The sequence below is a fragment of the Cyrtonyx montezumae genome, unplaced genomic scaffold (genome assembly GCF_038088225.1).
Source record: "Cyrtonyx montezumae isolate F1298 unplaced genomic scaffold, pur_monq_1.0 scaffold_1, whole genome shotgun sequence".
In the NCBI taxonomy this organism is placed as follows: domain Eukaryota; kingdom Metazoa; phylum Chordata; class Aves; order Galliformes; family Odontophoridae; genus Cyrtonyx; species Cyrtonyx montezumae.
In genome coordinates, this window is record NW_027071825.1 from 15,224,267 (window position 1) to 15,238,484 (window position 14,218).

General features: G+C 38.9%; 1 protein-coding gene across 2 annotated transcripts in view; it reads right to left on the reverse strand.

Moving 5' to 3' along the window:
- The window catches only part of TGFBR3 (transforming growth factor beta receptor 3), a 108,773-nt gene that overhangs the window by 93,191 nt on the left and 1,364 nt on the right, over nucleotides 1-14,218 (reverse strand). For both annotated transcript variants that reach the window (XM_065741474.1, XM_065741464.1), the window contains exon 2: nucleotides 2,964-3,136. In XM_065741474.1, coding sequence (XP_065597546.1) covers nucleotides 2,964-3,024 — 61 coding nt within the window. In that variant the 5' untranslated portion in view covers nucleotides 3,025-3,136. The remainder of the gene's footprint in view (nucleotides 1-2,963; nucleotides 3,137-14,218) is intronic.

Here is a 14,218-nt window from a genome sequence, read left to right on the forward strand (position 1 = left end):
AGTTCTAAGAGTCTAGGTGAAGTTTCTACCACAGGTTGCCTGATCTTTGTTAAGCACGCTTCTAATTCCTTCAGACAGGCAGATAGTTTGCCAGCAATTCTCCCCATCATCCTGCTCTGGACTTTCCATTGGGAAGAAAAATCGCACAGAAGTCTAAGTTTTCCTCACAGTATTTTTCTGTACAATTGAAGCAGCAGAAATATGAGACTATGAGAAATCAGCACACAGGGTGGAAGTAAAACAGATTCATTTAAGCATTTAAATACAAACGACTCAGAAGTAAGAGGAAGTAGAGAAAAAACATTATTTGCATATTTATATAAACCACTTCCAATTGAAAAAATCAGTGAAGTGTATTCCTTAATCGATTAGCATGAAGAACATGCAGCCTCATAGCTCAGGTCTGAACATGCATCTTTGTGCATCATGACATCTAACTCAGTTTTTTGGCTGTTTTTCCCCATTATATGTACGTTTAACACAGAGATACTTGAAAAAGCAAAACAAAAAGCAACGGAGATCTTTCTAGAAGATTGACTGTATCTGAAAAGATAACACTGAAAACTGGGAAACAAAATCTACAACATCAGTGGAGGACTAACAAAAGGAAAGTCTGATCTCCTGTATCACCTTCACTACTTAAGAAATAAAGAGGAAGCTGGAAAAAGGCTCAACATATAAAAATCAACACCCCAGGGAGGTGGCATGCTGCCCCCTGCCTCCCCCAGGCTTCACCACAGGCATGCAGGGATTTTATTTATACTTCTCAGTGTTATTTATATTTCTTAGTTTTATTTGTACAACGGTAAGTACTAGTTTGTTAATTATTCAGGCTTGGTAAGGGAGAGTTCTGTGCTCTGGTGATTAACAGCCAAACCTGTGGTACCTGGCCATCACACTGACAATAGCTCAGTCATTTACCACTGCTTTTTCCACACCCATGACTGAAACACATTGCTGTACAGGCTTGCTGCCTGTCCCTATTCCACTTATAAATACAAATTCCCACGTTTACTTCTGTAATTGTAAAGTTTAATTGTTTATATTAACAGGACTTGATGACTACTAACAGAAAAACATTGCAAAAGCTCTCTTTAAATAACCTTCACAGAGTTACTCCTCCTCAGTTGTAACAGTATTTGCTTTATCTCAGTCTATCCCCCTCCTTCAGCACAATACATCAGTTCCTAATTGCTTGCATCCTACTGTAATCATGGTACATTTTAAATAACACTCATCTTGCTCATTAAAAATCTGTTGCAAAAATAAAAAGCACAGAACAAAACCAAATCCCACTGAGCAGTCAAAGACATAAACCATGACAGCAGTACTCCCCACTATACTCTCCCTAACCAACTTACCCCACTACTCCCTTCTTTTATTCTCTTATTCCCATTGTGGATAATGGGAAGGATCTCCAGAACAGAACCAACTTGGATGCTAGCCCTGCTCAGGGCAGGGGGCTGGACTGTGCTTCCAGAGGTTCTTTACAGCCAGGAGCACTCATTTTCTGAACATGCATCTAAACAGATCCATGGCAATTTTGATTTTGAAATAGCTGTCAATGTAGGAAAATATAAAACTTCGAAGTAAAACCAAAAAGAAACATAGAAGATTGCAAAAGAAATGGTAAGGTTTCTATACGCTGGATGACTCATAGTAGTACTGTACTTGATAGCACCTTTACATTAGTGTTTTTAATTCAAGCTGGCATTAAGCAATCTCAACAATAAAATGGAACTGTGGTTGTCATTAACTAGAATACAGTTTTTATTTTCTACACTGGTATTTTCTCTTTAAGTAGATTTTTCATGAATTGACAATGATTCAGAGTCACACTAAGTAATCCCTCCTGAGCCAAGATCAGCATTCATACCCTCAGCTCAGGCCACAGACATTGACACGCCCTGTATTGCTAAAAGTTCATCTGTAATGAAGCCATTGCAAAATGTTAACATCATGTGCTATTAAATAATCAAAGTTACTAATGTTGGATGGATGCCTTCAGGAGGTCAGCCCCAGAGAAAGTCCCGCAAGGTTTGAGGGCTTGGAACAACATAAATTTCCATGCTGATGGTGAAAGGAAGCTAAATTGTAACATATTTAATAGCTCAGCCACATCACTACTAACGCTGGTCATCTTTTCCACAATGAGGACATCTCAGATTTAGAAAGCCATCTGTCCACTGTCCACTTTTCCCACTATCTCATTTCAACTGACTATATATCCACTTGGCTGCTTCTCCAGCAGCCCATACTGTATGCAAACTGGACACATAAGAGGCTTCCCCTTGTAACCACAGGAAGAACTTTGACAAACAAACATAAGAAGAATCACTTCAGCACTTGAAGAAACTTCAATATAATCTTGGTACTTGAAGTCTACAGATCTTTCTCATTTATATCTCACAAGTTATTGCAACACACAGTCATAAAAACCCCTGCTGAGGATGAGATGTGCAGCAGGCACAATCCTCAATCAGCGATGCATCTTCCTAGACTACAAGGCCTCCAATAACAATGGCAACTTTTAATAAAAAGGTCTTCATTATCACCACTGACAATTAACTTCACAACAGATCAGACAACTGTCAGGAGTGACACACATTAAGCTTATCCCATAGGAGAAGAAAGATGGCTTCAGTGCTCTATTACAATATCCTTCAGGCTTACTTGTCTGGAATTTTTGACTGACTTCTTTCTATAAGCTAAACGATCATAGTTTAATTATAGATTGGAGACCTCGAAGGAAGCACTAAGCTGGTATGTAAGTCACTACTACAGGTACTGAATGGTTTTAATTGGGAAGATAGCTGCATGATAACTCTTATAGAAACAGCATTTCTCACACCATCATGCTAGCTGGCCTACATTTTTCCAGTGTTAAAGCCAACTTTTGATCAGTAATTCTGAATATATACAATAAGTTACACTGAATGCATGATTTACATAACACCACCTACCTGCAGCTGCAAAACACAAAAACATCAAAGCAAACACTGGAGTCACACAACTTGAAGACATTTTTGCAAGCACTGTCTTCTTAAATCAGCTCTTTCTGTAGGTCTTCATGTAGATTTGCTTCCTTTGAAAACTGTGGCGTGCTTTGAATCAAATCTTCCAGACTTCTAATTGCCTACAGAAAGAAGGAAAAAAAACCAATATAAATACAGCTAACAGGAATGTTGCTAGCTATTTAAGATTATCTCTCCAAGAAGAGAAATAGAATGCTCTCTCTCAAAGGAGTATTGGAGTAGAGTTCATATTGCCAGACAGCCTGTGCAGTGGTAGTCTAGTACTCTTTCCCCTCTGTACTTCAGCACTTCTTGGCAGTCATTGTTCTTCAACATCATGCACTGTGCAAATAGCAATCTTCTTGGAAGTGAAAACCCAGAGTTCCTTTTGTCAACTAATAACCAAGTCCTTCTGAAGCCTGGAAACAGTTTTCAAACTCAGACAAGTTTATTTTAACTATTCAAACTCCCTGGGATAATTAAATATTCATTCATTTATCTGCTGCTACCTTTATTGCCACCAAAAAGAAATGTTTCATGCGTGCATTAGCTGGTTTATAAGTGATGTGATAAATTTTATTCAGATATCAACATAATATATTCTGAAATCTTTTCAAGACCGGTTGACGTTAACATTTCCTTATATTCAAAGAGATTTCATGATTTGATGTACCAGATCATTAAAAAAATTAAAAAAAAAATCCACTTTGAATGTTCTGAGCAAATAAGTGACAGTACAATGGATACTACTTGCAAACACCAGAAAACAGTAAAAACTTCAGATCAAATGCACACCACCTGCTTGTAATGGGGAAACAAATGTAATACATACAACATTCTATTCCACTTTTTTTTTTTTAAATCTATCTCCAGCAATCTAGATGTCTAGAACGAGGCCATGGGCCAAGTAGGTAGGCAATGAGAACGCTGATATCACATTAATAAAATAAAGAAGCAAATTATATGAGATTTTAACAGGAAACACAAGGCATAAGCAAGGTATCCATCATAACACAGCTTCGTGCAGTCTGCTCTCAAACTTTGTGTTCCCTCAATGAAGCAGATTGACTTGCATTTACTAAGAGTTTTTAGCTTACTCTGGGGAAAACAAGTTTACAGCAGACTATGAAAAGGAACATTCATTCCTTTGCACGATGAAAAGACCTGTGTATCTTCAAGGAAATAAATAAATATGGAGAAGGATGAACACACACAAGCAATACTGGAGACCAAAAAGAGCTCAAAACAGGAAAACCTCAGAAAATCACTGCTTCCCTGGACAATTTACAGGGCTTGTAAAACATATTCATCCTGAACCTACTGGAAGCAATCTGTGAGTTTCCAGATACCTCCCTCTTGTTACACGTGAGCACATGCACCAAGAATGTAAGGTTACACAGCTAAACTCATCAGTCCACAAGGAAAACTGAACTTCATGGTAAATTAAGGGCAACCTTTAATATAGGGAAATAAATTGTCAACAGGAGTGTTGAACAATCCTTTAAACACAGTAGCTTTGAACATGAAGATCCAAATCAAACAAGTTTAATGCCAAAATGGCAAGCCATAAGGAATTTGTGGCTAATACTGGACATTGTTTGGGAAGTCAAATATGAGCTGGAATCATTTGTTGCTACTTCCCTAGATGAAGGGAAACCTAGATGTACTCAGTGAGAATATTTGGTTGTTAATTCAACTTTTAAATGGTGCCATAAAGACAAATGATAAACACAGCACATCAAAAGGCTTCTAGCCATGTTCCCTTTGCGGGCTCAATGATCCTTGCAGGTCTCTTCCAACTCAGGATAAGTCTATGACTCTATAAAGATCATCACAACATGCTGAAAGAACGAACAGGCAATGAATGAGCATTCTGAAATGAAACGGTTACATGTCAGTAGTTCAACACTGAACAAAAGGGAAACCAAAAAGAGCAACTTGAGGACATTCACTTGATAACACATTAAATAGGAACACGTACATTACTTAGATAACTGCCATCAGAACAAACCCCTCAATCTTCAGTGAAAATTTTATAAAGTACGCAGTTATGCAGAAATGGGGAGGACAGAGAAAGAAATAGTTCAAGCTATGTTGCTAAGAACAACTGAGCATCCTATTCTATAGAGACCATCTACCTAGGTACGTTAAAATAACATGTTTGGATTCAGATTTTATTCAGGACAGGTATCTAAAAAGGGGGAGAGAATACATACATACCTCCATCCTCAAGTGGAAATGAATGTTTTATCCCTGCTGCAACCCACTGACCAAAACATTTGTAACTCAGCTGACAGTGTACAAACCAAAAGCCCTAAGCTTCTCTTTGATTCTAGCAGGTCAAAGGCTGAAATAATGGAAAATTAAATGAAAATTGGAAAGATCTTCCTGAAGAATGGGTTCATTTGCTCGTAAATTCACAGAATTAAAAAGGAAAATTTCATCCCTTGAGAGACAATCTGAAAGGGCTACAAACTGACAGCAATTTTCATGAATTTAGGAACTCCCAGCTACACAGATGTCTGAAATAAAGCAAGTTAAGTCAAGTGAAGACAAGAATGTGATTAATAATTAACTTAAGAACAAACTTAGAAAGAATGTCAATTATCAGTACTTTGGAAAACGTGATTGTCAACCTGTGTGACTTTAAGTCACAGGTCCTCAACAGCTAGCTCAGCAGTTTCTAAAAGAGTACTTAAAAGCAAAGAAAGAAAGAAAGAAAAAGGCATCACAGAATAAGATGGAGCATCGGTTTGCCATGCACATTTTATATCCTTTTTTACTGGAAGCAATGTGTGCTCACAGCCCACAGAGCCAATCGTATTCTGTGTCACACCAAAAGCAGTGTGAGCAGTAGGCCAAGAGAAGAGATCCTTCCCCTCTGCTTTAATACACCTCGAGGACTGCATTCAGTTCTGAGATCCCCATCAAAAGGAGGACATGGAGCTACTGAAACAGGTCCAGAGGAGGGCCATGAAGATGCTCAGAGGACTGGAGCACCTGACTCGTGAAGCCTGGCTTAGAGAGCCCATAGAAGGTTCCACAGAGAACTTACAGTGAGCAGAAATGTGTGCTTTAGTGCAAAACATGTCATATTTTACAACAGTGTGAAACCTCCTGTAGCCAAAGAATATGTGAAACCTGCAAACTAGGAAAAGCTGGTGCAGTCCATTGAATGGTGGGATATTTCCTTTGAAACAAGAGAAGAAAGCTGTGCAAAAGGATTGGGAGCCTAAACTATTTATCCAAGAAATAAACAGAACTCTTAGTTAATTTGAGATTCAAAATAAATTTCCAAGAGAACCATCTTTTCCTTTGGGGTATATCTGGGTAGCTATTTTTGCAACTGAGGTCATGAAAGGGGATATTAAAAGTATAATCAAAAAGTTCTGATGAGGAAGTGGAAGAAGATGACATGAGAGCATCTGGATTACTAAACATACTATTTTAATCCCTACATTCTAAACTACTATGAGCTGAAGAAAGGTGGACAAAAATGGGCATCTGCATCTGGAGTCACTGAAGACTCACAGACAAAAGCTTAGCCTGATAGGAACATTTTTTTTGCTGGGGTAGAGGCCACTAATCCTGATAAAAATGAGGGCCTAGACACCACAAAAGGGCTGCTTCACTGAAAAGTATCATTTTGCAGATGCAATCAGGAATTAGTGCTATTAAGAACATCAGGAAAAACCTTAAAGGAAGATTTTATTGGGTCTTAAAGACAACTGGGGAAAAGGAGGGGAGAAAACATATGGCAAAGCAGGGAAGGGACAAGAAGAGGAGGAAATATGAAGGACTACAGTATGTCCAGCAGAACTGCAATGAATAAGGCTTTGCTGAGAATTCCTATCTTCTGTGGACTTTTTAAAGACATCCTTGGAACTAGAAATTTCCCTTTGATGCTACAACGTGACCAAAGAATTCAGAAGTTGAAAGCAGGCTGTATCCCCTCAAAAAATACCATTTTCTTAAGGATTTCCCAGCCCCCACTGGTAGGAGAAACCAGAACCTAACGCTCTGTGGACCAGGACTTCATTGTAACTGCCAAACTTGGTTCCTATTGCTTTACATTTCCCTTTTCATCTCTGTTCCTTTAACCTTTTCCCTAATAGCCACCATTTCTCTAATCACCACCTCCTTCCACATAGTTCTCCCCAGTCCTTAACACTACCATCCTCCTTGTCTAATCTTTTCCTTTACTGCTTGAAGAATAACTTCCACTTCCTCTCCTCTTTATCCACACAGACTCTTCTATTTCTGTTTTCTTTCTATGCATGATGCCAGAGGCGACACAGCTCTCTACAAATGCTTCTGTGCCAAAGCAAACCAGAAATCTTTCTCTACACCACGTCGGAAGTCCCACCAAAGTGAATGGGGATGCTTGAGTGAAGCCAGCAGGATCTGTCCCTTTGTGTTGTTTTGCCATAGCAACGTGAACCCAAGTTTCTAGGCTATCCAAGAAGGCCTTCACAGCCAAAGCTTTTTCACTTTTTGTTTGTTTGTTTTACACATGGCAACCATTTCGTTTATTTAACCAGTTTCTCTCCCACTTGCCCATGCTGGCTCACCACGTGAGTGCAAGAAACACATACATTCCATGCATAAGTAATAAAAGGCAATCATTTGTAATCAAGTACGCCTATGCTCAACAAAAATTTCACAGACCGTTAACTACACAAGCAGCTCTATAAACTTAGGGATAGAGCAGTTTTGGAAGAGTTTATTTATAACTCCATTTCTATTAAGTATGCATTGTAGCAGATTCCTTTTTTATTAGATGACGTTTATCCTCTGTCAATTCTGTGTGATTTGTACACGCACAGGTTGGAAAGCTGACTAATAGGGTTAGCAAATATTAATGTGGGATTGAAAGTTTCTATGTATTTTTAATGCCTCTGTCCAAAGCATATACATAAAGTTCCACCATTGAGAACTGAATACAGTAACTCACTCATAAACTATTAAGGGGATAGATTCTGTTTTAGAAACATCAAAGTAGTTTCATTTTCAGGGAATATATGAATAGTAATAAAACCAAAAATCCTGACATATCAAAAGCCCAGGGAAAAAGTAACTCTGATGTCCTGCAGTTCACATGCCTCTGTACTTGTAATGGGACATTTCAACAAGTCACTGTTAAAGGCTATGGGAACTGGACAAGTGCCAAGGGAAGATATTTTATGCCATTTAGCAATTGTGCCCCTCTGTTCTGAGGGGCTTTTCTTTTAAGGTTAAATTTATTTATCTTCATTTTAATGTATTACAATGTATCCTGCTAAACTACAGGAAGCCACAAAATATACACAAATCAGTTCATAAAACATGTGAAACTATTTCACCTTTTAGCAACATGTTACTTAAGTTGGCTTTGTTACCTGCTACATATATTGCCCACAGCTGCCAGGAGGCTCCATGTCAGACAGCAGTGCCTATTCTCAGTATGATTTCATAACTAATTTTCCCTACAGCTTCCCAGCATTTTCTTAACCAGCTGATCTGAATTGCTGTGAGTTTAGATCATAAAAGTAAAAGTCCTGAAGCCAAACAACATGGAAGCATGAGCTAAATAATCACTGCACAGCACAAAAGTGAAAGACAGTTTATACTAACAGGATAAAAATCAATCTTCTGTATGTTCCCAGGACTTCCCTTCCCTCAAACCCAGTGAGGCATGCAACTGAACCTTTATGGGCTCAGGGGCAAGGCTGTACTTAAAATGTAAACAAGAGAATAGCCTCTTGCAGGATCAGGATGTAGGAAGGTTTCAATAGGTGGAAGGGAAGGAAATGCACTCAGGCGTCGTTTTTTAGTGGAAGGAGTACACAAGATTCTTCCTCAAGGAGACTACAGCACAGATTCCCTCTTAACAAAAGCAGAAATTCCTAGAGATTACTGAAACCCTATGGAAGGAAGAGCACATGGCACAGGAGACAGAGCTTAATAGCAAAGCAAACATCCTATGTGTAACTTAAGCAGTGAATCAGAACTTCTCTACTTTCACACAGAGACTACATGGACATCCTACATCAGAGGATCCCTAAAAGGAGCAGAGATAAGCTGGGAGGCTGAGCAGCTGTTACAAGATAGTGGCTCAAGCAACCTGGAACCTAATACCAGCTTCAGTCACATATTTTCCACGCAACTCACAGAAAGCCTCATCTTCACATGCAAATGAGTCATAACAGCATCTCTGCATGGCCGCAGCACCCCTCCATTATCTACCTGGAAAGATAAGACTATTTCAGGTAGCACTGCTTCTGTCTTCCGGAAAAGACCTCACTGTTCTTACCAGGGAACACCAGCAATAAAATTATATGATGTTTTCCTGACAAACATTCAGGCAGTAGAAACAGCAAAAAAGCTTCTTGAAACTGTATATACGTAAAGACAGGATTCAAGTTGCAAAGGCAGCCCAAAAAATCTGAAAGCATACACCTGAATGAAACTCAGGTTCCCAGGAACAAAACTAGCAATATCTCACAACCACCAACAGCAACCAGGCTTCTGTTTGTTAAATGGAGATTGGTTACTGCTTCTGGAAATCTTACTCTAAAACTAAAACATTGCTGTTGCTGCATAGCAGTCTTCAGGATAAAGAAGATCAAGAACTGCATGAAACAAATCTCTATAACTTTCCCCTTTCATGGTTGAATGTCTTTGGCTTAATTATTATTATTTTTTTAATGGTTTCTAATTGGAAACAGAATGGGTTTCCTGGCACTGGACTATCTTACTCTTCACAAATGCAGTAGCAGCCAACAACCTCACACAAATTTCATTAATCTTAAGTTTTATTTGGCTCAGTTTCTAATTGCGCACCTAAACTAAAAAGTTAACAGCTCTAATGCACCTATTCAGGCCAACATGGCCCCAGGTACACATCTCCCTGCAGCTCTGCCACAGAAAGGAACCACAGCAGGTCAGAAAGTTATCAACACAGCATGGCTGCTTCTCCTCGTGGTAAGAGATTTCAGCAACCAAGTCCCTCAAGGAATGTCTGATGCAATTATTTTTTCAAGACTAATCTGCAAAACCGTAGAACTGTGTCGAGAACTACTGCTAGATGCAGCCTCCCTACCAGCAACAGCTAAATCAATCTCTGATTTTAGATCTTGAAATTACCTCTGTACATTTAGAGAAGTGGTTTTCAAACTGCAGTCTACATTATATTATTTTTAATACATTAAGATGCAAGAAATTGTCCAAGCTAATTGTGAGACAAAGGGATGACAGCAAAGAACAAGACTACGATATTGAGCATGCATTTGGTACGTAAGGATGCAGGTCTTCCTTGGGGGAAAGAATGGTGGTCATCAAACTTAAAAATGCTGAAAAGCAGTGCAGAGCAATGGAATAGGGTGACACAAATAAGCCTTCCCCTCTGCCATAGTCATAAGATACAACAAGATGTAAATGAGCAGCTTAAAATATTAACTAGTGGGTATGTTGAAACTAACCACATTCATCATCAAAACCTCATTTTGAAGGGAAAGCAATAAATCAAGAGAACTGTGTTTTGAAATCTGCGCTCTAAAACAAGGTGCACATGAGAAAGCGGGTAAATTTATGGTGTTTCTCCAGGCTGCTCTACAACAACCAAAGACAAACATTTGTCAGAAGCTAACCATCAGCCACTAAATTTGCAGATACATGTCTGTAAGATAGGAAAGTTCCTTCACACAAACAGGGAAGACCACAAAGTTCTGCACAGTTAAAAGAATGAGTCAAAAGGAGCTTCCCTTTATGTAGGAGTAACCTAACCTCTCACTAATTGTCTGCCAAAGACGTGTAATTTAATTTGTTTGGCAGAGAAACATGTTCAGGCTGAGGCAAAATCTTTTTTCCATAAAGACTATCGTTTACGAGTGCTGCAAGGATTTGTTTCAACAAGGATCCATATCACTGGCATATTCCACTGAGAATGCACACATACTCCCACATAATTTTTACCATGCAGAATTTCCTATCTTTCATTACTACATTTACACACAGAGACTGCAAAAAGCTTTGAACAGAAGATTTGGGATGCAGAAGGCCACAACAAATTCCTAAATTCATATAAATAAATAATCTGCAAACCTTTTATGCAAAAGAAAATCATGGCATCTCATCTCCAGAGTGAATCAAACCCCCATCCCATAAGAACTCAGAAGAGCTGATCATCTTAAAAAGATGAGGGGGAGTTCATCTGCCGCATAGCGCAAGCTGCACATACAAGAGGAGTGACTTGGTCCACTAATTCAAAAGTCTTAATATGAGAAAAAGTCATGCTTTTCAAATCCTGCAACAGCTGTTTTGTCGATCAGAATGCTATTTTGCTTCACTCAAACCACTGTCAAAACCTAAGAACACAAGTACAGCCTCAATGATACGAGACTACCACAGTTCTCAATCGCAGCGTGCCACATGCAGCTATAGCCTAATGAATTACTTCCATGAATCTAAGACAAGAAAGGACATACAGTTCTTCAGTCCACTTCCAGCTTCTTGGCAAAGAACCATGTTTTCAGCAGATCTGCACTGCATAGTTGGCTCCCTTGATAGTCAGAGACCTTTTGTTATTATTTGTTTTTACCATCCCTGACTCAAACAATAAAACTACAGCAATTTCCAACAGAAATGCCAACACTTAGAAAGAAAATCAGAGTCTAAGTGAATTCCACCCCTCCCCAAATCACCTTCTATATTACAGTCCCTACTGCCTTCCATGCAGAGCAGCCCATACATTCAGGTATATAATTAACCTGTTTCCCTGTTTCAAACTCATGACCCACAGATAAGCTTTTCTCCCAGAACATAAACAGGTTTCTTGCAAGGTCATAGCTAAGCTTATTTGAAAGAGTGGACCTTTCCAGCTGACCTCCAAAAATTTTACAATAGCCTGCAACAGCATAAAAATAAATCCCAAGTTGGTCAACTACTCTATTAAAATTAGATAAGCTATTAAAAAGAAGTGTTTAACAGCACAATTCAATTTCTTAACAACCAACAGCTATAACTCAAGTTGAGGAACTATTTAAAGTATGAATATGAATGAGCAGCTTTTGCATTTCTCCTCAATAAATTCATAATTTTACCACAAATGCATCACAAATCAGTAGATTTTGCCAGACAGTTTCTTGTAAGCCGTACATATTCAACAATATAACAAAATATCAAATGTTCTCTGCCAAACTGGATAAAGTTGACCATTTGGATATATAAGCTCAAAGGATGTATTTTCAAAAATCTACTCTGTCGGGAAAGAAACTGAAAGATACAGGATATATACTGACTAAGCAGCAGTTTTGAAGTCCCTCTTTCAACAGCTTTCCAAACTGTGTAAATCTGTTTCATTTTGGCTATCGTAGAGTTAATCGTTGCTGTCATAGCACAAGAAAAGCTGCTCTACTGGATGACTGCCAACTCATGAAAATGAGAATCTGCAGTTATGGACAGAGCAGTTCCAATTGCATTACTTCTCTGCTAGTACATTTTTATGGCAAAACACGCTTCTATTCATGAAGTGGCTAGAAACTTGCATACCGCTGTTCATCACCACAAACACTGCTGCTGCAGAAGTAATGCTTATTTATAATACACTAATATTTTGTGGAATTAGACTGAAAGTAACATGACTGTAAAGACATTTGCAATCTCTATCCCACAGAATAGTTGCAGATATCAATTGCCTATAACTTGGTAACATGTATCTTAAATGTTAACAGAATATTATTATAGGTATCAGATAAAAGCACTGTAATTTAAATTTGGCAAAGCTCTTGTGCCATTTTAAGTAACATTAAAGCAGAAATCTCACAATGACTTTATATATTTCAGCATCTCACAGCACAGGGGAGAAAGTTTTGCGATTCCCTAATAATCAGAGCAAAAATAATGTGTGACAGATCACCAGTGAAGCTTAACACAGACCTTCAGTATCTGGCAACATGGGATACTGCTCCTAAAGAAGAACATGTGACCACTGGAATATCTATATACCTGGTGGCTAAAACACTAGGGAGGAAAACAACCATGAATGGCACAGTGTTCAGTCAGTGCCACTCCAGAACCAGGTAAACACATACCCAGAGGAACTCACCTCTTCCCATAAAGGTGATTGGGACCATTCATTCTAATGGGACTGTATTTCATCTCCATTTACTCTAAGGCTTAAGGCTATGAGTATGCAATGCTTTCCAGATACTGTGGTCTTGGAGCAAACCTGTTACTCCACAGCAGATACTTCCAGGCATGTTGTTACCCTACCTACAGTATTAGTTGACCTTTGTAAAAACAAGCTATTCACGGATTCGTAAAACCTAAGAGAACACTTATAACATTTTCTTTTATGGAAACCATAAGTATTGGGAATAGTTTCTTGTAAGAATAACAGCTTTTATGCCATTCAACTTCAGTTCCACTGGGGCTATCTCACTGTCTGAAGCTTTGTGGGATTATTCAATATCATTTCTCATTTTCACTTAACTCACTTCAAACATCTTGAAAGAAAATTTCCACTTAAAGAAATCTCTCAGATCTTAGTTCTCAATTATACAGTAAAATCCACTCAGAAGACTGAGATAGTTACCAGAGCAAACTAACAGGCATGTATACAAAAATAATGCATTTATTCTAATGCTTATTTTTTTTCCAGTAAATGGATATTCATCTTTTAAAGAAATACTATCAAAGGCATAGGCCCAAATTTTTAACAAACTGCAGCTGTGGTATGAAAAGACTTCAGAGACAGTGTTGTGTGTTCCCCCTGCTGGTTAGCAATTAACTTCAGAGCACTGTTCCTAGAGGTAGCCACCAAGATGTTATGGCACCATGAAATGTTCGGCACGTCAGAGAAATAAAAATCAGAACTTACTTGATGAAAGAAATCCCATCTATTGGGAGGTATCACTCATACAGCACCCAGATGAGGCTCTGCACATGCACCCAAAGCTGAAACGTGCACAGGAACCAAACAAGACCTCCCCAGAGGGAGAAAGAAGGGCAGAAGAGGAAAAATTTTGAAGTGCCACTTCAAGCTCAGCAAGGTTGGACTCAGCAAACAACTGGGGGAAGCAAGCTGCAGAGTAAAGGGCTCTTCACTGAAGGAAGCCAGCAGCCAACTCTCCCTGACTCTGCAGCCAGCAGCTGCCCACATGGCCACAGCACCAGGTCCTAGAAAGATGAGCTCCTCCTGGGCTGGCAGCCCCACCAGCTTCCAC